General features: G+C 39.0%; 1 protein-coding gene across 1 annotated transcript in view; it reads right to left on the reverse strand.

Moving 5' to 3' along the window:
* Nucleotides 1-25,337, reverse strand: part of HNMT (histamine N-methyltransferase) — a 55,988-nt gene extending 30,651 nt beyond the window's left edge. The window contains exons 1-3 of the mRNA XM_064287260.1: nt 25,206-25,337; nt 24,604-24,750; nt 7,254-7,306 (exon numbers count right to left, since the gene is read on the reverse strand). Coding sequence (XP_064143330.1) covers nt 7,254-7,306; nt 24,604-24,740 — 190 coding nt within the window. The 5' untranslated portion in view covers nt 24,741-24,750; nt 25,206-25,337. The remainder of the gene's footprint in view (nt 1-7,253; nt 7,307-24,603; nt 24,751-25,205) is intronic.
* Between the last annotated feature and the right edge of the window lie 1,169 nt (nt 25,338-26,506).

Below are 26,506 nucleotides of genomic sequence, written 5' to 3' on the forward strand. Positions count from 1 at the left end.
CCAGGATTCTAACAGACCTCCTATACCAGGGTTGCATGAGTGTATGTATTAAATCACAAAGTTTCATTCCATAGTGAACATTGGAGAGAAGCCTATTCACTAATGAAGAGATTGGTTCCCAAACTGGCAAATATAAACTTCCCCCTCAGCAAAATTACACAAAACAACATGCCACAGGCTTTCAACTATGTACTAAATTATCAAAATTGTGAAGGAAAAGCACTGAAATGTCAACAACAAAAAATTATAAGTATCTATCACCCTGCTTTTTATGTATTTTTACCTGTATTAGTCCATTACTGCAATCTTATTAATTCAAAGGCTTTAAAAAACTGAGTTTATTTGCTTTGCTAAGGATAGTCATTTAAAAAAAAAAAAAAATTAACCTGCAAATAATGATAGTTTTGTCTTCAGTCTGCTCATTATCCCTTGTTTTCCTGTTTCAAGCCTTATTGCATTAGCCAGAACAATCTTGTTTACTCTGCTTTTAATGACAATGACTCTAATGTTGTAGCATTATGTTCTGTTCTTTCAAATCCCTAACGTATCTGTCTTTAACAATATTTCATGTTCACTGAAAGTTTACATAAAATACATTGAGGTAAACTATTGTGATATAATTATATATGGAGAATAGCTTACTTTTTAATTACATAGTTATGAATGCCTTTAACAATATTTTGTATGCAAGGACCTAAACTGGTTGTTTGACATAAACTAAAAAACCAAACTTATTGCTGTCAAGTTGATTCCGACTCATAGAGACCCTGTAGGACAGACAGAGTAGAATTAGCCCCACAGAGCTTCTAAGGAGCGCCTGGTGGATTCAAACTACTGGCCCTTTGGTTAGCAGTCATAGCACTTAACCACTAAGCCACCAGGTTTTCCTTATTTAACAAAAACAAAAAAACCTGTTGCCATCGAGTCGGTTTCGACTCATAGCAACCCTATAGGACAGAGTAGAACTGCCCCATAGAGTTACCAAGGAGCACCTGGTGGATTCAAACTGCCGACCCTTTGGTTAGCAGCCATAGCACTTAACCACTATCCCACCAGGGTTTCCTTATTTAACATAAAAACAGCCCTAAATCCTACAGATTTCATTCTTCTTGGATCAACAATCAATGCCCACAGAAGCGGCAGTCAAGAAACCAAATGACATGTTGCATTGGGCGAATCTGCAGCAAAAGCCCTTACAAAGTGTTAAAAAGCAAAGATGTCACTTTGGTGACTAAGTTGTGCCTCACCCAAAATCATGATATTTTCTATTGCTTCATATGCATGTGAAAGCTAAACAATAAAAAAGAAGACTGAAGAATTGTGGTATTGGCAAAGAATACTGAATATACCACGGACTGCCATAAGAATGAACGAATCTGTCCTAGAGGAAGTACAGCCAGAATGCTCCTTAGAAGCAAAAAAGGCAAGACTTTATCTCGCTTACTTTATACATGTTATCAGGAGAGACCAATTATTAGAGAAGGACATCATGCTCCGTAGAGAGTCAGCAGAAAAGAGGGAGACCCTTAATGAAATAGACTAACACAGTGGCTGCAACAGTAGACTCAAACATAGCAACAATTGTGAAGATGGCACAGGACCAGGCACACAGGACCAGGCAACGTTTCATTCTGTTATACATAAGGTTACTATGAGTTGGAGCTGAGTCAAGGGTACCTAAAAACAATAAGAACGTATCACTAAAATCTCGAACTTTTTAGTATCTGCTATCATGCTGCAAGGAGCCCTGGTGGCACAGTGGTTAAGAGCTCAGCTGCTAACCAAAATGTTGGCAGTTTGGATCCACCAGCTGCTCCTTGGAAACCCTATGGGGCAGTTCTACTCTGTCCTATGGGGTCTCTGTGAGTCGGAATCAACTTGACAGCAATGGGTATTGTGCTGTATGTGAGTAAAAAAAGCTCTTACTCATTTTAAAGTATAAGCACTTACAGCCTGGAGTGAAAAGCATCTGCATATCTAACAGCCTTTTTCAAGGTTTCCCCAGTACAACCACTAGAAGGCGATAGCCTCACCACTCTGGAGAAATGCCTACGTCTACATGCAAGGTTACTCATAAAACCATAGATTCTCACGATTGAAAGCACCTTTAATGGCCTAAACACCTAAGAAATCAGTGCCTGAGTCCCTTCCATAGCATATCTGAAGAATATTTTTCCAGAATATGATGATATTCCTAGAGTGAAGATAACTCTATGCCTTTCTACTTACTGCTGGACAGATTTGAACATTAGAAGTTCTTATACTGAAACAAGAAAATGCATTCTGGAACTTTCAACAACCATTGACCTTTTAGGGCAAATATTTTATAGTTTGTTCAACAGGAAATATCTGAAGATGGCAATCCATGCATTCAACTGTTTTTTTTTTTTTTTCCTAAATCATCCCCAAAATGAGTGTATTTTCCCAGTCATTCCTAACTTGCTAACCTAGACTGTTGGTTTACTCTGGACCACTGTAAAACATTAACCTCTGCTTCCTGCAATCTCCTGGATTCAAAACCTGATATGCTGGCTCTTCCAGTTCCTGCCTTAATTATACCTTTCTACTGCTGTCCATCTAGCTTAGAGGTTAAATTCCTGTATCACCTTAATATGTCACTCCTGAAAGGAGACAAGATTAATAATCCAATAAGATTTGTTTTTCAAACTGTTGTTGTTGTTTGGTGCTGTCAAGTTGGTTCTGACTCTTAGTGATCCTATGTCTGCATCTACATGCAAGGTTACTCATAAACACTGCCTATGTCGTTCTCATAATTGTTGCTATGCTTGAGCTCCTTGTTGCAGCCGCTGTATCAATCCATCTCTTCGAGGGTTTTCCTCTTTTTCACTGACCCTCTACCTTACCAAGCATGATGTCCTTCTTCAGGGAATAGTCCCTCCTGATAACATATCCAAAATACATGAGACAAAATCTCAGGCCATCCTTGCTTCCAAGGAGCATTATGGCTGTGCTTCTTCCAAGACAGAATTGTTAGTTTTTCTGGCAGTCCAAAGTATATTCAATATTCTTCCCCAACACCAGAATTCAAAGGCATGAATTCTTACTTCAGTCTTCCTTATTCATTTTCCAGCTTTTGCATGCATATGAGGTGACTGAAAATTCTACACCTTTGGTCAAGTGCACCTTAAGCATCTTGCTTTTCAACGTTTTGAAGAGATCTTTTGCAGCAGATTTGCCCAATGCAATATGAACCATGCATCTGTCAGTCTGTCATACTGTGGTGGCTTGTGTGTTACTGTGATGCTAGAAGCTACGCTACCAGCAGAGTCACCACAGGTTTGAGCAGGGCTTCCAGAGCAAGACAGACTAGGAAGAAAGACTTGGTGGTCTACTTCGGGGGGGCCCGGGGACGGGGGGAGACAGGCCAGTGAAAACATTATGAATAGCAGCCAATGTTGTTTGATATAGTGTCAGAAATGAGCCCACTCAGAAGATGACTGGGGAAGAGCTGCCTCCTCAAAGCAGAGTAGATCTTAACGACATGAATGGAGTAAGGCTTTTGGCAGTTTTTCTAATAAAACCCGCAAATAATAGCTGGTTGTTTTTAAGCTCCTGCTCTCTCCGTGGCTAGGTCAATAATTAACTTTTACATCTGTGTAGTGCAATCTGCTGGACTGAATCGAAGTCAAGAGACCTGGGTTCTGTTCATCTTTGATGACCCTCAGGTGGTTTCTTACTTATAAAATTAGGGTGTTGATGACCTTTAACTCTTTTCTCTTTCTTTCTTTCTTTTTTTTTTACCTCTATGAAACTATGAAAGCTAGAGTGTATTTGTTTCAGAACAAGAAAACCACCTACCCTCTCTCAACATACACCAGCAATAGAATTAACCAAAAAAAAAGAGTGAAAAAATCTAAAGGGAGGTTTATACCAGCTTTATTTTCATACATGAGTTGTCTCAGTAGATTAAAAACAATTATGTATAAACATGTATACCATATATAACATTATGTTATATATGGTATGGTTATTGATTAGATACACAACGGATGAATTTTTAAAATAAGTAGAAAGCTAAATAAAATGAGATTATCTTAGTTATATTTATGTCTAATCCTTATAAAACATGCTGGTATTTGAACAGAAGAACTGAACCAGGGAGCAGATAAAATGATTCTCCTTTAAGCAGAGCCGAGAGCAAGGAGAACACACTGCCCATCACTACCTTCTGTAACATTTTCCAGGCATAAATGTATGTACTATAAATTAATATCATTCTCCTTTACCAAAAGGGAAACAGGCTTCCTTTTCTCGACGTACCATCCAGCATAAAGACAACACTCATTCAAAGGTGAATAATAACAGAGCTCCACTGGGTGGTTTTATTTTAGGAAGCTCCAATGACTAGAATAAAAAAAAAAAAAAAAAATGTCAAAAATGGACCCCAAAGTATGTTCTATGAGATTTGGAATCCAATGCAGTTTCTCTCAATACTCTAAAGCACTTGGTAAAGTTAACATGGCATGATTATTTCAAAATCCTGAATACAGCAATCCTGGTTGCGCGTTGTGTTTCATTAAAGCATACAGACAGATTCATGCAGATGTACACACACAACGTATACTTCCCAGGTTGGGCTCTGTAAAAGCTACATATTCTATATTTCTATTCATGATTCATTTTCCTCAGATTCCCTTTCTTTGTTTTTTTTTTTTGTTGTTGTTGTTGATGTTGTTATTTCTTGGATCACATATTATTTCATACATTTCCCTAACATTTTAACATATAATCTATGGATAACAGTGTCTGTTATCTCTTGCATTTTATTGACGAGGTAGATTATTTGAAGTCTACATAAAAAAATTGGCCACTGATTTCCTATCTTTTGAACTACTTGGAGCCCTAACAATTCTTGGCTGCTCACTTGTGCTCCCCAACACCTTTCAACAACCTTACATTCTCCTTTAAGCAGTGGAATCTCTCTCCACACTAAAGAAGGGAGACAGACAGAAAAGGGTGTATATGCATGCCTTCCTCTTGTTTCTCAAGAGAAACCAAATAGGCCCCTGAGGCACATAAACATTAAGTGCTATAAAAACAGCAATTTCATTTAGAGAGGTTTTTAGTTCATTTAGAAGCCCTGGTGGCGCAATGATTAACACACTCAGCTACTAACCAAAAGGTCGGCGGTTTGAACCCACCAGCTGCTCCCTGGGAGAAAGATGTGACAGTCTGTTTCCAGAAAGATTTATAGCCTTGGAAACCCTATGGGGCAATTCTACGCTGCCCTATAGGGTAGCTATGAGTTGAATCAACTTGATGGTAGTGGATTTGTTTGGTTGGTTGGTTGGTTTTGGTTAGTTTGTTTGGTTTTGGTGTGCTTTTCCAGCATGGTAGGGAGAAGCGTTAGCACTATTATGAATGCAGAGAGAATGAGTATTTGTATCAAAAATCTGCAGAACATGTTCTATGGGTGTCTGGGGAACCAAGAAGAGATCATCTAGGAAGAGGAGCCAGTGAGGCCTGTAAGCTAAGTCTGAAAACGGAGCCTAAGAGATGCATTATAGGAGCTGAGCACAAGGTACCATACAGGGCCAAGGGCCTCATTTGTGAGGTACTGGAGTCAGTGACCGATTTGGAAGAATACTCAAGCCACAGGATAATGCAAAACTCTCAGGCACATTATAGATCATAGACCATGTGGGAAGACCATTTCACTAAGGCAGGGATGGCAAGTTCCTTGTTGTTGAGTTATATATTGTTCTTCTGCTAGGCGCTTGCAGATAGGCAATGACAGGCTATGAGACCGCCATCTCCCAGTTGCTTTTTGAGCACTCAAGTCAAGTGAAATGCAGTGCCCACCCCGCAAAAAGACACTGCTCTTTCATGCCAAGAGTACCTAGACTTAGGGATTTTAAATGTATTGCTTTTGATTTTATGCAGCTTTCTTGGGCAGTGAAACCTAAGTATCCATAGCTTGAATTTCTCTTGGCGTTCTTCTCTTTCTGATCCATTTTTTATGAAGAGCGATCCGAAAGGACACACCTATTCTCCCCAAGGCAGAGCCTGTTATTAATACAATGTGAGGGCTCAGTCAGAAGAACTCCACGTGTTGCTCCCTTTGTTTTGATGAGTTCTCTATATTAGCTCCGATCACCACCTTTATATAAGGAATCACTGTGCCAGCCAGATGTTCCCTTCTCTCGACAGCTTATCAGCATCTGGATAAATTTACATTTGAGATTCAATTAACTTTATATTAAAAGGTCAATTAACTTGGCTGAGATAGAGATTGTTTTTAATTACTTTTCCTTGTAGGGTTTCTCTTCTTGTCCAAGTACAAGTGACACTATCAGATGGTAGTCACGTTGTCTCTTGGTTTCCTGAAATGCATATTCAAAACACGCTGGAAATGACTGTCTTGGTTAAATGAATTAATAGGACACTTTGGGTAATTCATCACTATTAATCATTTGAACCTAAAGTATCAGTAATCGATAACAGAATATTTTAACTTAAACACTATATATCATTCACGACAATATCCTTCATTATTGTTCTGATTTGTTTCTATTTTCTTGGTGAAAAGTGATAGTAAAATAAAGTAAAACGATTTTAAGGATTACATTATATCAGAGTACATTTTACAAAAAAAACAATAAATAATAACATCAAAAACTGGCTATTCCATTCCATTTGAGTACATGTAGTTATTTTAGTGCTAATATGGGTCAAAATTCAACTCACACATGTGGCACAAGAAAGTTATACTTAAACTCAAGTGACTAACACTTGACATATATTCACACATATGTAGTGAGTTAGTTTATATAATCATTCACAAAAAAATTATTAATATACTTTATATATTAATATATTAACTTAAACCTCCAGATGACTAAATTTAAAAATAAAACATATACTATACAGGAGTTTTCCATGAGAGAAAATCTTGAGATAAAACTTTTTTATTGTTTTATTATGCAGGCAGGACCAACCTTCATGTGATAGGAGCAGTAACAGTGTGCTAAGTACCAATTTTTTTTTTAAATGTTGCTACAAAAAAATTAGCACAGAGCACTGGGGGGGGGGGCGTGGTTGGCAAACAAACGCAGAAGACATGTGTTATTTCTGTAAATGCACAGGAATCTTAACTGAAGTAGTATTGCCCTTACTAGTTTTAATAAGCTGGAAAGCAAAGGAAAATAGCTTTCCTGTAGAATTGACAATATTGTTATCAAACAGTATTATGTTTTGAGTGAAATGCAAATTAAAAAAGATGTTACTCATACCTGCACCTCCGCCTATGCTTAGAATCTTAATTTCTGATTTTGTGTCACCAATCCTGAAGAAAGAAAAAAAACACACAGTTTAGGAAAATGTGCTAGTTGTCCTGCAAAATCTGCTTACTATGTCTAGCTAAAATCAACAGATTGAAAACACAGTAAACAAAAACTAGACTAACATGAAAATTCCCAATCATTTCAGTGGTTTTATTACGTTGACAGGGAACTGCTAGAAATTCAAGTCAGATTCAGAAGAGGATGTGGAACAAGGGATACCATTGCTGATGTTAAATGGATCTTGGCTGAAAGCTGAGAATACCAGAAAGATGTTTACCTGAGTTTTATTGACTATGCAAAGGCATCCGACTGTGTGGATCACAAAAAATTATGGATAACATTGTGAAGAATGGGAATTCCAGAACACTTAATTGTGCTCATGAGGAACTGGTATCTAGATCAAGAGGCAGTCATTCAAACAGAGCAAGGGGATACTGCATGATTTAAAATCAGGAAAGTATGTGTCAGGGTTGTATCCTTTCACCACATTTATCCAATCTGTTCGCTGAGCAACTAATCTGAAAAGCTGGACTATATGAAGAACGCAGCCTCAGGATTGGAGGAAGACTCAGTGACAACCTGTGTTATGCAGATGACACAACCTTGCTTGCTGAAAGTGAAGGGACTTGAAGCACTTACTGATGAAGATCAAAGACCACAGCCTTCAGTATGGATTACACCTCAATATAAAGAAAACAAAAATCCTCACAACTGGACCAATATCCAACATCCTGATAAATGGAGAAAATACTGAAGTTGTCAAGGATTTCTTTTTACTTGGATCTTAATCAACACCCACGGAAGCAGCAGTCAAGAAATCAAAAGATGTATTGCATTGTGTAAATCTGCTGCAAAAGATCTCTTTAAAGTATTCAAAAACAAAGATATCATCTTGAGGACTAAAGTGCACTTGACCCACAGCCAAGGTATTACCAATCACCTTCTGTGCATGCAAAAGCTGAACAATAAATAAAGAAGAATGAAAAAGAATTGACGCATTTAAATTATGGTGTTGGCAAAGAATATTGAATATACCATGGACTGCCAGAAGAACAAACAAATCTGTCTTGGAAGAAGTACAACCAGTATGCTCCTTAGAATCGAGGATGGTGAAACTTCTTCGACTTGCTTACTTTGGACATGTTGTCAGTAGGGAACCCTCCCTGGAGAAGGACATAATGCTTGATAAAGAAGAGGGTCAGTGAAAGAGAGGAAGACCTTCAACAAGATGGATTTACACAGTGGCTGCAACGATGGGCTCGAGCATGGCAATAACTCAAGCATAAGATTGTGAGGATGGCGCAGGACCCAGCAGTATCTCGTTCTGTTGTATATAGGGTCATTATGAGTCGGAACCAACTCGACAGCACCTAACAACAACAACATAACTCTTTAAAGTATCTTTAGAAATACAGGTTCCACTCATTAAAAATCTTGATCCGGGAGACTTTTAGAAGCAGCACTAATACACATTTTAGAGGTAGGAAATACCATTTGTTTAGAGGTAGTTTGGAGAACAAATACAGAAATCGTGGGCATTTGAGTCAGGTGACATGATAAACCATTCATTGTAAATGGGGGAAAAGATAAGGTAATTCAGATCATCTCTAAAATGTCTGTCTCCTTTCCTCCCTTTATCCTACCTTTATTTCAACGGGGAAAGAAATGTTCATTAAACATTTACTATGTGCAGCAAGAATGTGTCTATCCTAGCCATTGATTATATAAAAATGAATAAGACATTACTTTGCTCTCAAGTTGAATGCAGTGGAATAGATAGACTTGGAAGTGAACTGGTAGGATTTGCTTTTAGATTGATGTGAAGGGATCAGAAAGAAATACAAGTGCACAGTGACTGCCAAGTTTCCAGTTTGGATGACTGGGTGAAGTGTGGTGCCAAAAAGGAAGCCAGAGACTATAGTTTCATGGCAAGTTTATAAGTTTTGTCAAATTTTTTGGTGAATCTGAATTCAGCTGATATTCAGATATGCAAGATTAAAACTGGGCAGGAGAGAGACCAGGGTCAAAGATGTATTCTGGAGAATTGTCATCATAGAACATATGGTCAAAACTAGGAGGGTAGACTCCATGACCTTAGCATATTGCAAAGAGTTAGAAAAGCAATGGAATATAAAATGTAGAAATAAGGTGACTCCACAAAGGAGAGAGAAGGAAAGCTACAAAGCACAAAGAGGTGGTAGGAGACTTAGAGAAAGAGGGAAGACATCAGTAGTGTCAAAGGTTGCCTTGGTGGCCCAGTGGTTAAGAGCTTGGCTGCTAACCAAAAGGTTTGAATCCAAAAGCCGATCCTTGGAAACCCTATGGGGCAGCTCTATTCTGTCTTATAGGGTTGTTATGAGTCGGAATTGACTCGATGGATGGGTTTGGGTTTTCTGTTGTTGTTGTTTTTGTTTTTTTTAGTGCCAAAGGTGGCAGAGTGGACTATTAAAGAAAAGAAGAAAAATCTCCCTGGAATTTGGCATTAGAAATGCCTTTGATAATAGCAATTTTAAAAGAAAGTTGACAGCAGAAGTCCGATGGCAGTGGGATTAAAGATGAGCTTAGTAAAGAGGAAGTGGACCTAGAGATTGTTGCAAGAGGATGAAAGAGTGAGAAACGAAAGGGGATGACAGCTAGAGGGGTCACATGAACTGAAAGATGGTGTTTGTTGGTTTGGGCTTTAGGATGATAAACAAACCTGCTTTTAGGCTGAAGTGTAGCAGCCAGCACAGAGAGGCAGATTGAAGACAGAGGTTGAAGCAACCGTTCTTAAAACTGGAGAACACAGAGTGAAGAACATCTGTGAATGAGTTGCTTTCTCATTTTATTTATCTTCCAACTAATAATTATGATTCTTAATACACTTAATGTACTTTGTTGATTCTAAAATACTCACATGTGCAGATAGCATAGCAAGGCTGGAGCAGTGCACCCAGGTTCAAATTCCACCTTGTTGCTGTGTTACCTTGCACAAATTATTTAATCTCTCTGTGTTATTATGCATGAAGTAGGGTAATAATAACATAGACCTTATATGATTATTAATAATATCTAACTCATGGAGGAATTGTGAGTATTAAATGAGTTAATTCAAGTAAATCTCTTAGAAGTGTGTGTACACATGACAAGCACTCAACATAAGTTAGCAGTTATTATTACTTCAAGCACTGCTAAGTGATTTACATAAACCAGCTCTTTTCATCCTACAACTTCTCTATAATTATACTATATGTAGCCCTTTTATCCCTTTTATATATTATGATGATAACTAATAATTATTGAACTCTTACTATATTTCAAGCAAGGATATAAATGTTTTTCATGTAACAAATAAAAACTTTTATTATTTACTGTTATATAGTGTATTCTCTCTAATTCTGCCATCCCCTGATAAGGGACTGAAGAATTCCTCTCCTAGGGAATGAAATAGCATAATGAACAAGGTTTTACATCTTGGTATTTGGGGACCGCCCAGGAAACAGCTAAGTCCATGCCCTATTACTACTGTGAGTCCCGAACTCAGCTAAGTCCTGCCCCTACGTACATAAACATTCAAACTGCTTTTTAGAGCCACTATTTGACTGGATGGAAAACCAAGGCTCATCCTTTAGTTCTGGAACACCTCTAACACGAGAAACAGAAAAACAAAAGGAACTGAAAAAGTGAACTCAGATGGAACATACAGGAAGCAGAGTAAAGTTTCACAATAGAAATGAGAAGATACTGCATCTGTGAAACATGGACAGGATGCCATAAAAAAGAAACATTTTTTCAAAATTAAAGATACAATAGCAGAAAATTAATAAAAGGGCTGAAAGATAAAATCTTAGAAAAGTGGAAATATAAATAGAGACTCAATCCAGGAGCTCCAGTGTTTGATGAAAAGATGTTTCAGAAAGAGAAACCAGAGGGGAAGAATGATTAAATAATACCGAAGCTCCCCAGAAGTGAACGATCTGAATCTCATTTTAAAGAGCCTAAAAATCAAAACCAGTCACCTCCGACTCATGGCGACCCCATGTGTGCCAAAATGGAACTGCACTCATGAGGTTTTCAATGGCTGATTTTCAGATGTAGATGGCCCAGCCTTCCCAGGGGACACCTAAACAAACAAATAAAAAAAAAAAGACACTCACGTTAAGTCATTTTCTTCAGATACCAGAATACTAGTGATAAGAGAAGATTCCAAAGACTTTCAAGTAGGGAAAACAACAACAACAAAAAAAACAATGACAAAAAGGTCACATGCTAAAGATCAGAAATTTAATGGCATTGGATTTCTTAACTACAACTCTAGTAGCTCAAAGACATGGAAAAATGCCTTTAAATTTTTTATATAAAATCATTTTTAGTAGAAAGCTTTATGCCCAGCTGAACTGTCAAAGATGAGTACAGAGCGAAGGCATTTTCAAAGAACCAGAGTTTCAAAAAGTTTATCTCCCATGTACCCATTCTAGGATAACGCTTAAAGGGTGAGCTAGAGGAAAAATGGGCTGAGGAAACCAAGAAAAGAAAGGTATGGCATTCAGAATTAGGGGACTCAATATTGAAGGGAGGAAAAGAGAACTCCCAGGAGGTGGAGTAAATTCCCTGATCAATAGTTAGTCAGCGGAGGCGGGGCCAAGATGGCGGACTAGGTGGATGCTACCGCGGATCCCTCTTGCAACAAAGACTCGGAAAAACAAGTGAATCGATCACATACATAACAATCTACGAACTCTGAACAACAAACACAGATTTAGAGATGGAGAATGAACAAATACGGGGAGACAGCGATTGTTTTCAGAGCCAGGAGCCAGCGCACCAGATTTTCTGGAAAAACTAGTTTCCCAGTGATGGCTCGGAGACAGCAGTCCATATCAAACCACATAAAGAAGCAGACCTTGACAGCTTCTCCAACCCCCCAAACAAAAGAATCAAAATCTTTCCCAAATGAAGATACAATCCTGGAATTATCAGATACAGAATATAAAAAACTAATTTACAGAATGCTTAAAGACATCACAAATGAAATTAGGCTAACTGCAGAAAAAGCCAAGGAACACACCGATAAAACTGCTGAAGAACTCAAAAAGATTATTCAAGAACATAGTGGAAAAATTAATAAGTTGTAAGAATCCATAGAGAGACAGCATGTAGAAATCCAAAAGATTAACAATAAAATTACAGAATTAGACAATGCAATAGGAAGTCAGAGGAGCAGACTCGAGCAATTAGAATGTAGACTGGGACATCTGGAGGACCAGGGAATCAACACCAACATAGCTGAAAAAAAATCAGATAAAAGAATTTAAAAAAATGAAGAAACCCTAAGAATCATGTGGGACTCTATCAAGAAGGATAACTTGCGAGTGATTGGAGTCCCAGAACAGGGAGGGGGGACAGAAAACACAGAGAAAATAGTTGAAGAACTCCTGACAGAAAACTTCCTTGACATCACGAAAGACGAAAGGATATCTATCCAAGATGCTCATCGAACCCCATTTAAGATTGATCCAAAAAGAAAAACACCAAGACATATTATCATCAAACTTGCCAAAACCAAAGATAAACAGAAAATTTTAAAAGCAGCCAGGGAGAAAAGAAAGGTTTCCTTCAAGGGAGAATCAATAAGTTCAGACTACTCAGCAGAAACCATGCAGGCAAGAAGGGAATGGGACGACATATACAGAGCACTGAAGGAGAAAAACTGCCAACCAAGGATCATATATCCAGCAAAACTCTCTCTGAAATATGAAGGAGAAATTAAGATATTTACAGATAAACACAAGTTTAGAGAATTTGTAAAAACTAAACCAAGACTGCAAGAAATGCTAAAGGAGATTGTTTGGCCTGATGACCAATAATATCAGGTACCAGCACAATACAAGGTCACAAAACAGAACGTCCTGATATCAACACAACTCAAATAGGGAAAGCACAAAAACAAACAAATTAAGATTAATTCTAAAAAATAAATAAATAAACAAAATAATACACATAACAGGGAATCATGGAAATCCATAGATAAACGATCACAATAATCAAAAAGAGGGACTAAATATAGGAGGCATTGAACTGCCAGATGGAGAGTGATACAAGGCAATATAGAACGATACAAGTTACGTTTCTACTTAGAAAAATAGGGGTAAATAATAAGGTAACCACAAAAAGGATTATCAATTCCATAACTCAAGAAAAAAGCCAAGAAAAATGTAACAACTCAACTAACATAAAGTTAAACATTATGAAAATGAGGATCTCACAATCTACTAAGAAAAACGTCTCAGCACCAAAAAGTATGTGGAAAAATGAAATGGCCAACAACACACATGAAAAGGCATCAAAATGACAGCACTAAAAACTTATTTATCTATAATTACGCTGAATGTAAATGGACTAAATGCACCAATAAAGAGATAGAGAGTCACGGACTGGATAAAGAAACACGATCCATCTATATGCTGCCTACAAGAGACACACCTTAGACTTAGAGACACAAACAAACTAAAACTCAAAGGATGGAAAAAAATATATCAAGCAAACAATAAGCAAAAAAGAAGAGGAGTAGCAATATTAACTTCTGACAAAATAGACTTTAGACTTAAATCCGCCACAAAGGATAAAGAAGGACACTATATAATGATAAAAGGGACAATTGATCAGGAAGACATAACCATATTAAATATTCATGCACCCAATGACAGGGCTGCAAGATACGTAAATCAAATTTTAACAGAATTGAAAAGTGAGATAGACACCTCCACATTTATAGTAGGAGACTTCAACACACCACTTTCGGAGAAGGACAGGACATCCAGTAAGAAGCTCAATAGAGACATGGAAGACCTACTTACAACAATCAACCAACTTGACCTCATTGACTTATACAGAACTCTCCACCCAACTGCTGCAAAATATACTTTTTTTTCTCGTGCACATGGAACATTCTCTAGAATAGACCACATATTAGGTCATAAAACAAATCTTTGCAGAATCCAAAACATCGAAATATTACAAAGCGTCTTCTCAGACCACAAGGCAATGAAACTAGAAATCAATAACAGAAAAACTAGGGAAAAGAAATCAAATACTTGGAAAATGAACAATACCCTCCTGAAAAAAGACTGGGTTATAGAAGACATCAAGGAGGGAATAAGGGAATTCTTAGAAAGCAACGAGAATGAAAATACTTCCTATCAAAACCTCTGGGACACAGCAAAAGCAGTGCTCAGAGGCCAATTTATATCGATAAATGCACACATACAAAAAGAAGAAAGAGCCAAAATCAGAGAACTGTCCCGACAACTTGAACAAATAGAAAGTGAGCAACAAAAGAACCCATCAGGCACCAGAAGAAAACAAATAATAAAAATTAGAGCTGAACTAAATGAATTAGAGAACAGAAAAACAATTGAAAGAATTAACAAAGCCAAAAGCTGGTTCTTTGAAAAAATTAACAAAATTGATAAACCATTGGCTAGACTGACTAAAGAAATACAGGAAAGGAAACAAATAACCCGAATAAGAAACGAGAAGGACCACATCACAACAGAGCCAAATGAAATTAAAAGAATCATTTCAGATTACTACGAAAAATTGCACTCTAACAAATTTGAAAACCTAGAAGAAATGGATAAATTCTTGGAAAAATACTACCTACCTAAACTAACACATTCAGAAGTAGAACAACTAAATAGACCCATAACAAAAAAAGAGATTGAAACGGTAATCAAAAAACTCCCAACAAAAAAAAGCCCTGGCCCGGACGGCTTCACTGCAGAGTTCTACCAAACCTTCAGAGAAGACTTAACACCACTACTACTGAAGGTATTTCAAAGCATAGAAAAAGACGGAAAACTACCCAACTCATTCTATGAAGCCACCATCTCCCTGATACCAAAACCAGGTAAAGACATTACAAAAAAAGAAAATTATAGACCCATATCCCTCATGAACATAGATGCAAAAATCCTCAACAAAATTCTAGCCAATATAATTCAACAACACATCAAAAAAATAATTCACCCTGATCAAGTGGGATTTATACCAGGTATGCAAGGCTGGTTTAATATCAGAAAAACCATTAATGTAATCCACCACATAAATAAAACAAAAGATAAAAACCACATGATCTTATCAATAGATGCAGAAAAGGCATTTGACAAAGTCCAACACCCATTTATGGTAAAAACTCTTATCAAAATAGGAATTGAAGGGAAATTCCTCAACATAATAAAGGGCATCTATGCAAAGCCAATGGCCAATATCACTCTAAATAGAGAGAACCTGAAAGCATTTCCCTTGAGAACGGGAACCAGACAAGGATGCCCTTTATCACCGCTCGTATTCAACATCGTACTTGAAGTCCTAGCCAGGGCAATTAGGCTAGACAAAGAAATAAAGGGTATCCACATTGGTAAGGAGGAAGTAAAGCTATCACTATTTGCAGATGACATGATCGTATACATGGAAAACCCTAAGGAATCCGCCAGAAAACTACTGAAACTAATAGAAGAGTTTGGAAGAGTCTCAGGATATAAAATAAACATACAAAAATCACTTGGATTCCTCTACATCAACAAAAAGAACACCAAAGAGGAAATAACCAAATCAATACCATTCACAGTAGCCCCCAAGAAGATAAAATACTTAGGAATAAATCTTACCAAGGATGTAAAAGACCTATACAAAGAAAACTACAAAGCTCTGCTACAAGAAATTCAAAAGGACATACTTAAGTGGAAAAACATAACCTGCTCATGGATAGGAAGACTTAACATAGGAAAAATGTCTATGCTACCAAAAGCCATCTATACATATAACGCACTTCCAATCCAAATTCCAATGTCATATTTTAAGGGGATAGAGAAACAAATCACCAATTTCATGTGGAAGGAAAAGAACCCCCGGATAAGCAAAGCATTACTGAAAAAGAAGAAGAAAGTGGGAGGCCTCACTCTACCTGATTTCAGAACCTATTATACAGCTACAGTAGTCAAAACAGCCTGGTACTGGTACAACAACAGGCACATAGACCAATGGAACAGAATTGAGAGCCCAGATATAAATCCATCCATGTATGAGCAGCTGATATTCGACAAAGGACCAGTGTCAGTCAATTGGGGAAATGATAGTCTTTTTAACAAATGGTGCTGGCATAACTGGATATCCACTTGCAAAAGAATGAAACAGGACCCATACCTCACACCATGCACAAAAACTAACTCCAAGTGGATCAAAGACCTAAACATAAAGACTAAAACGATAAAGATCATGGAAGAAAAAATAGGGACAACCCTAGGAGCCCTAATACAGGGCATAAACAGAATACAAAACATTACCAAAAATGATGAAGAGAAACCAGATAACTGGGAGCTCCTAAAAATCAAACACCTATGCTCATCTAAAAAAAATCTAAAGACTTCACCAAAAGAGTAAAAAGACCACCTACAGACTGGGAAAGAATTTTCAGCTATGACATCTCAGACCAGCGCCTGATCTCTAAAACCTACATGATTCTGTCAAAACTCAACCACAAAGAGACAAACAACCCAATCAAGAAGTGGGCAAAGGATATGAACACACATTTTACTAAGGAAGATATTCAGGCAGCCAACAGATACATGAGAAAATGCTCCCGATCATTAGCCATTAGAGAAATGCAAATTAAAACTACCATGAGATTCCATCTCACACCAACTAGACTGGCATTAATCCAAAAAACACAAAATAATAAATGTTGGAGAGGCTGTGGAGAGATTGGAACTCTCATACACTGCTGGTGGGATTGTAAAATGGTACAACCACTTTGGAAATCCATCTGGCATTATCTTAAACAGTTAGAAATAGAACTACCATACAACCCAGAAATCCCACTCCTCGGAATATACCCTAGAGATACAAGAGCCTTCACACAAACAGATATATGCACACCCATGCTTATTGCAGCTCTGTTTACAATAGCAAAAAGCTGGAAGCAACCAAGATGTCCGTCAATGGATGAATGGGTAAATAAATTGTGGTATATTCACACAATGGAATACTACACATCGATAAAGAACAGTGACGAATCTCTGAAACATTTCATAACATGGAGGAACCTGGAAGGCATTATGCTGAGCGAAATGAGTCAGAGGCAAAAGGACAAATATTGTATAAGACCACTATTATAAGATCTTGAGAAATAGAAAAAATGGAGAAGAACACATACTTTTGTGGTTACAAAGGGGGGAGGGAGGGAGGGAGGGAGGGAGAGGGTTTTTTATCGATCAATCCGTAGATAAGAACTGCTTTGGGTGAAGGGAAAGACAACACTCAATACAAGGAAGGTCAGCCTAATTGGACTGGACTAAAAGCAAAGAGGTTTCCGGGATAAAATGAATGCTTCAAAGGTCAGCGGAGCAGGGGCTGGGGTCTGGGGAACATGGTTTGAGGGGACTTCTAAGTCAATGGGCAAAATAATTCTATTATGAAAACATTCTGCACCCCACTTTGAAATGTGGCGTCTGGGGTCCTAAATGCCAACAAGCGGCCATCTAAGATACATCAATTGGTCTCAACCCACCTGGAGCAAAGGCAAAGGAAGAACACCAAGGTCACACGACAACTAAGAACCCAAGAGACAGAAAGGGCCACATGAACCAGAGACCTACATTATCCTGAGACCAGAAGAACTAGTTGGTGCCCGGCCACAATCGATGTCTGTCCTGTCAGGGAGCACAACAGACAACTCCTGAGGGAGCAGGAGACCAATGGGATACAGACCCCAAATTCTCATAAAAAGACCATACTTAATGGTATGACTGCGACTAGAGGAATCCCGGAGGCAATGCTCCCCAGACCTTCTGATGGCACAGGACAGGAACCATCCCCGAAGACAACTCATCAGACATGATAAGGACTGGTCAGCGGGGGGAGAGAGATGCTGATGAAGAGTGAGCTAATTAAATCAGGTGGACACTGGAGAGTGTGTTGGCAACTCTTGACTGGAGGGGGGATGGGAAGATAGAGAGAGAGGGAAGACGGCAAAATTGGCACGAAATGAGAGACTGAAAGGGCTGACTCAATAGAGGGAGAGCAAGTGGGAGAAGGTAGTAAGATGTATGTAAACTTACATGTGACAGACTGATTGGAATGGTAAATGTTCACTTGAAGCTTAATAAAAATTAATTAAAAAAAAAATAGTTATTCAGCACACCAAGAGTAAAATCAGCCTAGAATGGAAGAGAAGTATAGAAACTTCAGGAAAGATGTTTCCATGGGGGTGGGGGGGGGTGTAGGGAGGGGAGCTGACAGATTACTTGATCTGTTTGAATATACTGAGAAGAGTTTATTACTGCGGCTTGGGGTATAAGTACTGCTACGCACGTGGAAAATTAAGCAAACAAAATCAAGACAATAGCTAACTCTAGTAAAGCCAAAAATTTGTACATGAAAGGAAATGTAATTATCGCATAATGCATTGTTCAATTATGAATAATATAACAACAACCAAACCCATGGCTATCAAGTCCATTCTGACTCCTAGCAACCCCATATGACAGAGTAGAATTTCCCCATAGGGCTTCCAAGGCACAGTGGTTAAAGCACTCGGCTGCTAACGGAAAGGTCAGTGGTTCAAACCCACCAACCGCTCCTCAGGAGAAAGATGTGGCAGCCTGCTTTACAAGATTTATACCTTGGAAACCTTATGGGACTACTCTGTCCTACAGGGTCACTATGAGTCGGAATCGACTCAGTGGCAGTGGGTTTGGGTTTTTTTTTTTTTTTGGTAATCTTTATGGAATCGGACTGCCACATTTTTCTCCCACGGAGCAGCTGGTAGGTTCCAAACGCCCACCTTTAGGTTAACAGCTAAGTGCTTTAACCGCTACCCACCAGGCAAAATGATATTAACACCAAATAATTTAAAGAAAAATTTTGACTTATTGACATTATGGGGGAAGGAAATTATGCATGTCTGTGCAGCTATTTTAATACAGCAAAATTAAGAAATAGCAGGATAACATGTTAGCCAGAATTAGAAAAGAAAATTTCATAAGGAACAACTAAAAGATTTCAAAGTATTGAAAGCGGCTGCTTCTGGAAAATAGGAATTGGAGGTGAGAGTAAGTAGGGCAAGGGGCTACTACTTTTGTTTTTGTCATTGTGGTTGTAATAAGCTTTCTAGAACCATTTAACTTTTTTTAAAAGCTCATGCATGTCTTCAATAAAACATAAAAATTAAGTTGGCATCTTGCCTACTTATAAATAACTTTAAGTAACAATTTTCAAGGTTTCTCAGCTAAATCTCAATCTAAACACTACCATTAGGAAAAAGTATCCTGGTGCAATCAGTTAAGCACTCCAATACTAACCAAAAGGTTGATGGTTCAAACCTACCCAGAGGCACCTTAGACGAAAGGCCTAACAATCTGCTTCTCATAGATCACAGCCTTGAAAACTCTAGGGAGCGAGAGAACGATCAATATGCCACCTTAGATACATGCGCCTTAATGGCCCCCTGACAACAAAGACTCAAGAAACTAAGTAAAACACATACAAAAAGCTCCCTCAGGCTGCAGAACATGAAATGGAGAGTCCAAGAAACAGACTGAGCACCGAATGGAAAGAGAGGCAGAATGAGACCAGCAGAAAAACAGAGATTCAAAGATCTACTGTGCCCTGCCTTCTGGCACAGAGCAGTGTGGGCATTTTGAGATGGCATCAAACAACCTGGAGTGAGGAACCTAGAAAACCACCTGCAAAGAGCACAGCTGGTGACAGAGATTCTGTGCAAACAACACCAAAAAGAAATGACAAAGTGGATAGGAATGGTCAGGGATGGTGCACCCTTGAAGGGGGTAACCACAGGAGTGGTATACTTCTGAAACCAGGAACCATGAAAACGTGCGTCTAGAGCACATGAAACAGAGTCATCGGAGCCTTAGAGAAGGAGATAGTGTAGACAGAGAGTGCACATTTGCAGGGGAGTAAAGGGAAGGAATAGAGGAACAGAGGAACGGGTGGGAGCTCCACTCCCTTGGTGAATGCAAGAAGGGAGGGAGCTAAGAATTACCGCAGGGGCTGTTTCTCAGTGGAGGCACCCAGCCATTTATATGTAGCCATCCAGCAAAAAGTCAATCCAAAGAATAACAGGACAACAACTAAAGCCCAGCGCCGCCACCCCTGGAACTGTCCCAGTACAAGCAGTCGCCCCACCTGCCCTCTGCATTAGGGTATGCCCAGTACTCAGGCGGAGGAAGCCAAAGTGTGCAAGCAAGGTCACGCCCACCACCCCCTCCCTGAGACACAGGAGTCCTGCACAGATATCCAAACGCTAAATAACATAATCAACCAACTTGACCTCATAGACAAACCATAACTAACAATGCACAAAGACCAGAAGATAAACTAGATAATTGGGAGCTCCTGAAAATTAAACATTTACACTTCATCAAAAGAATTCACCAAATACTAAAAAGAGAACCTACAGACTGGGAAAAAATCTTTGGGATTGACATATCTGATAATAAGGGTCTAATCTTTAAAATATAGAGAAAATTTCAACAACTCGGCAACAAAAAGACAAACAACCCAATCAAAAAAAGGCAACAACTCAATAATAAAAAGACAATCCAATCAAAAAATGGCAAAGAACATGAACAGACACTTCACCAAAGAGGATATTCAGGCGACCAATAAATAACATGAAAAGGTGCTCGCAATCATTAGCCATTAGAGAGAAGCAAAACTACAATGAGATACCATCTCACCCCTGCAAAAATGGCAGTGATGAAAAAAACAGAAAACAACAAATGCTGGCAAAGTTGTGAGAGTATTGGAACTCTTGTACATTGCTGGTGGGGTTGTAAAATGGTACATCCACTATGGAAAACAGTATGGCACTTCCTCGAAAATCTAGAAATAGAAATACCTTATGATCCAGTGATCCCACTTCCAGGTATATATACTAGAGATTTAATAGCAGTGTCACAAAGAGACATACGCACACCTATCTTCACTGCAGTATTATTTGTAATAGCAAAAAGACAGAAACAAAGCAAGTGCCCGTCAAGAGATGAATGGATAAACAAACTGTGGTACATACATCCAGTGGATTACTACGCAAAAATGAAGAATAATGAGGAGTCCTCTAGACATCTTCTAACATGGGTGAATCTGAAGGACATTATACTGAATGAAATAAGTCAATCACAAAAAGACAAATATTCTATAGCCCCACTATTATAAAAAAGTCAAGAATAGATATATACACAGAAGGCAAAGTTCTTTGATGGTTACCAGGGATGGGAGGGAGAGGGAGTGGGAATCACTTTCTAGATAGTGGACACTTGTTGCTTTTGGCAATGGGAAAGGCAATCTCAAATATGGGTTAAGTCAGCACAGCTTGACTAAGGTAAATAAAGATACTGAGAAGTACATAAGAAAAAGGGACTATTTCAGTAAATGTTATTACATACATAATCTTTCAACAACGTGAAAAACAACCAAAAAATATGTGTGTGATTACATAGGTAGTTATGGATGCATATATGTGTACAGGAAGGCGTATGTGAGGAAATGCCCACTCATGTATAGGTGTATCTGTAAGCATATGCATAGACAGGTTTGTGTATGCTGCATATATATCCACATATATAACAAACCACATAGGAGGCACAGTTATGGAAGCTTCCTAGACATATCCAAACAACTCATGCAATTGGTTTACTGAGTCAAAAGGCTTGGATCATAGTCTTGGGGGACAACTCAATCAATTGGCATAATGTAGTTCACAAAGATAATGTTCTACATCTGAATTTGGTGAGTAGTGTCCGTGGTCTTAAAAGTTTGTAAGTGGCCATCTAAGTACACCTATTGGTCTCTACTCATATGGAGCAAAAGGGAAATGAAAGAAATCAGAGACTCAAAGAATAGTCCATAGAACTAACAGCCCACACGAACAACTCTCCAACCAAACCTGAGACCAGAAGAACTAGATGGTGCCCTGCTGCCACTAAGGACTGTCCTGACCAGGGACACAATAGAAGGTCCCAGATAGAATGGGAGAAAAATGTAGAACAAAAATCAAATTCCTAAAAAAGGCCAGACCTACTGGACCAAAAGAGACTAGAGGAACTCCCTAGACTATTGCCCTAATATGCCCTTTGAACTTGGAATTGAAGCATCTGCAGGTCACCACTCAGCCACATAATAGATTGGCTTCCAAAATGAACAACATCACCTATGAGTAATGTGCTCCCGTAAACAATTAACAGTTTGAGACCAAACGGTCAACATTTACCCAAAAGCAAGGATGAGATGGCAAGGAGAGGAAGGGAAGCTAGATCCACGGAAACAGAACAAAAAGAATGGAAATAATCAGAATGTTGACACATTGTAATACTGTAACCAATGGCAACAAACAATTTGTATAAAAATTGTTAAAAGGGAACCTAATTTGCTGTGTAAACTTTCACCAAAACACAATAAAATATTATTAAAAAAAAAAAATCCTATGGAGCATAGTTCTACTGTGAAACACATGGGGTCACCATGATTTTTTTTTAAATAAATGACACTTCAGATAATTTCTAATAATGAAAACTTAATTATGCCTTTGAAACTTCTTCAGTCTTTCACAAATTTTACATTCAATATTTCCAGTAAGTTTGTATATACCTTGAAGACTGGGGAGGGGTCATTTGTCAGTATGTTATATCTATCCACAGCACCTCTTCAAAGCAAACTGTATGGCTGAAGAAGACCAAGGGTCTGGATAAACTACAGACCTAAAGAGACTTCTAGTCCAGAGAAAGAACTTAGAAATTAATACATTACCTTTAATTTTAGAAATAAGAAAAAGAACCAAAAAAGTAAACTATAATTACCCATGGCTGTCAGGTCGATTCTGACTCATAGCGACCCTGTAGGACAAAGTAGAACTGCCCCACAGGGTTTCCAAGGAGCAGCTAGTGGACTTGAACTGCCAACCTTTGTGGTTAGCAGCGGAGCTCTTACCCAGCTTTGCCACCAGGGCCCCAAACTATAATCAGTTTCTAGATAATAAGTTGTCTATGTTTGTTGTCTGCTTTGATTTCTGCATTGCTATCCTATCATGCATTAATATGTCTTAATTACTAATTTTAGCTGCCTTAGAGTTGGTCCCCAACTCATGGCGACCCCATGTGTTATAGAGTAGAACGGCTTTCAAGGGTTTTTTGGGCTGTAATCGTCACTGAAGCAGATCACCAGGCCTTTTCCTCTGTGGAAGGGCTTGGTGGGTTCCAGCTCCAACCTTCAGGTTAGCAGCCTGTTGCAAACCCGTTGCACCACCCAATATATTTTATCACACTCCATTAAAAAAAAAAAGCTAGCATTTAGAAACTGAAGCATGAAGAATAGAAAACAGTCCAAAACCAGGATTCCACATACATACATACAACAATGCCAGGCAGGGGAGCTGCCCTGGTAAAAGAATTTCAGGCCTACAATAGTGAAATCCCGAAAAAGATAAAATATCAGGTTCCTTGGCTGTTGGAAACTGGATCTGCAGTCAATCATATCTTCCCAGCTTTCCATCATTATTTCCTGATGCAGAGTAAGTTACAGCAATCCACCTCCAGAGAGGCGATTTGATTTTATTTAGCCTGTGGAGTCTGTTACTCTCATAATGCTTATCGGCTCTGGCACAAATTGGACACATTAATCACCAAAAAAAAAGCCTGAGAAGGAGAGCAACTAGTGAATTTCACTGATAATGGTAAAACACTCCTTTTTGGGGGCCACATTGCTAATACGAAGCTGAAAGGAACAGACAATAATTTTTTTGAGAGTGATAACCGTAATAATAGATAAGGAAAATGAATTTAAATTGATAGAATGAGAACGGAGGGGCACCCACTTAATCCACAGAGGCAAACAGTATCTGGCAATCATTTATATTTGATTCTACTGAAAAGAATACTACGCTCCATTTGGGACTGATTTGAAATATAAAATTTGGAGAAGGGCTGAAAAGTCTGAGTCCCAAGATGGGCATCTTATCTCTTCCCGGATGAGCTTGGATTTGTGCCTCTAAATGGTTAACGCTTATCTTCGTGTAGCTGGAAATACCGCACAAACCTGAGTCTCTGAAGGGCTAAAGCCAGCGTCTAACTGGGGCGCTGCGGGAGAGGCGGCGAGCAGGGGCTGAGCAGGGGCCGCCCAGCCCGAGCTGCTATCAGTAACCCGCCCTTATCCCCGCGTCCAGCCTGCCGGGCTGGCCTCGACCCATCTTTCGCTCGCACAGGAGTCCAAGCCTTGTCTTTTTGACAAAAACCTCCCTTTTTATTACCTCGCTAGAATGCCTGGCAGCTTCTTGTCCATAAATTCCTGCATGCACTGGTATTCGGTGGAAGTGTCGAGAAACCTCCGAAAAGATTCAACGTATCTGCTGTGGTCAGAAGACAAGCTCCTCATGGAAGATGCCATATTGGGTTTTCTGAGGAAGGCAGGGAGGAAAGGAAGGTTTAACTTCTCTTCCTTTCCTTCGCAGTTCCCTTTTTCTCGCCCTACCCCCACCAGTCTCTAGCAAAAAAAAAAAAAAAAAGCTTGCTTGGAATTTAACCAGCATCCAGCCTTGTGCGCAGAGCTCCTTTTTAAATCAATATTTGTACAGGACTTTGCACTGATATTTTAACCCCTACGCAGTTGTTTTATAAGCAATAGCAGTAGTAAATAAAGCAAGGTAGCCAATCCACGTATAAAACTTGTTTTAAAAATCCGGAGTTTAAAAAGTTATTAAAACAAAGGCTCCATTCAAATCACTTCCTATTTTGTCAGCAGCTGTCAAGTGGTTGCTTTAAGGGCCAAAGACAGGAATAAACACGGGAGCTACAGATACACATTCCATTCAGAAATCAACAGCTGCTGAAATGCATGCTAGAAAACTCTCACCTGCCTCTGCGCTTTCTATAGGAAAGTTTCCTGCGTTTACATGCCTTTATATTTGAACTTGGAGCCTTGGTGGTGCAGTAGTTAAGAGCTCAGCTGCTAACCAAAAGGCTGGCTGTTGCTTGGAAATCACGTGGGGCGGTTCTACCCTGTCCTATACTGTCTGTTTGCGTCAGAATCGACTCTACAGCAACCGGTTCCTTCTGGGGGATGGTTGAACTGAGAGCCCTGGTGGCTCGGTGGTTAAGAACTCAGCAGCAAGCCAAAAGGTTGGCAGTTTGAATCCACCAGCTGCTCCTTGGAAACACTGTGGGGCAGTTCTAGTCTGTCCTATAGAGTCGCTGTGAGTTGGAATGAATCAATGGCAATGAGTTTTGATTTGGTTTGTACTTGAACTTTAAACTCATCTGCTGTGTTCCTCCAAATGCCGATTGAGTGAGAGAAAGAGACCAGTTGCTTGAGTGAATTCAAATTCATGGTGACTCCATGTGTGTCAGAGTAGAGCTGTGCCTCAGGGTTTGCAACGGCTGATTTTTCAAAAGTAGATCACCAGGCCTTTCTTTCGAGGTATCTCTGGGTAATTCAAATTTGTAACCTTTTGGTTAGCAACCAAGCTCCTTAACTGTTGGTTTGCTATAATTGGGAAGTCCCTTTAGAATAAGACGTTAGGGAGGAAACTCATAAGAAATCACTAGAAGGTCTCAAAAGCCAATGGGGGAAAAATGGGGGAAGTGAGAGAGAAGTTTAAGGGTAACAATATAGGACATGGAGGTAAAGCCTAGTCCTAGGAAACCTTCCCTAAAATGCATCTGAACATGGGATTATAAATACCTAGGGTTGGACGGGCCTTTGGAGACCAAATGGTGTCACCTACCAGAAGACCCAGAATTTTAGTGTGCACACTCTGGGCCCTTTGCCTGGGAAGTGGTCTTTAAGAAGTTTGCCCCTTAACCAAGATCCAACTAAACCAAACCTGTTGCCATCAGGTCAACTCCGACTCATGGTAATCCCATGTGTTACAGGGTAGATCTGCTCCATAGGGCTTTCTTGGCTGTCATCTTTACGGAAGGAGCGCTGGTGGTGCAGTGGTGAAACACTTAACTGCTAACTGAAAGGTGGATGGTTCAAACCCATCAGCTGCTCTGTGGGAGAAAGGTGGCAGTCTGCTTCGTGATTTATAGCCTTGGAAACCCTATGGAGAGTTTTACTCTGTCCTATAGGGTCATTACGAGTATGAGTCAGAATAGACTCACTGGCAGTGAGTTTGGTTTTTTTGTTTGTTTTTAATCTTTATGGAAGCCAAT

The sequence above is a fragment of the Loxodonta africana genome, chromosome 6 (genome assembly GCF_030014295.1).
Source record: "Loxodonta africana isolate mLoxAfr1 chromosome 6, mLoxAfr1.hap2, whole genome shotgun sequence".
Classification (NCBI taxonomy): Eukaryota; Metazoa; Chordata; class Mammalia; order Proboscidea; family Elephantidae; genus Loxodonta; species Loxodonta africana.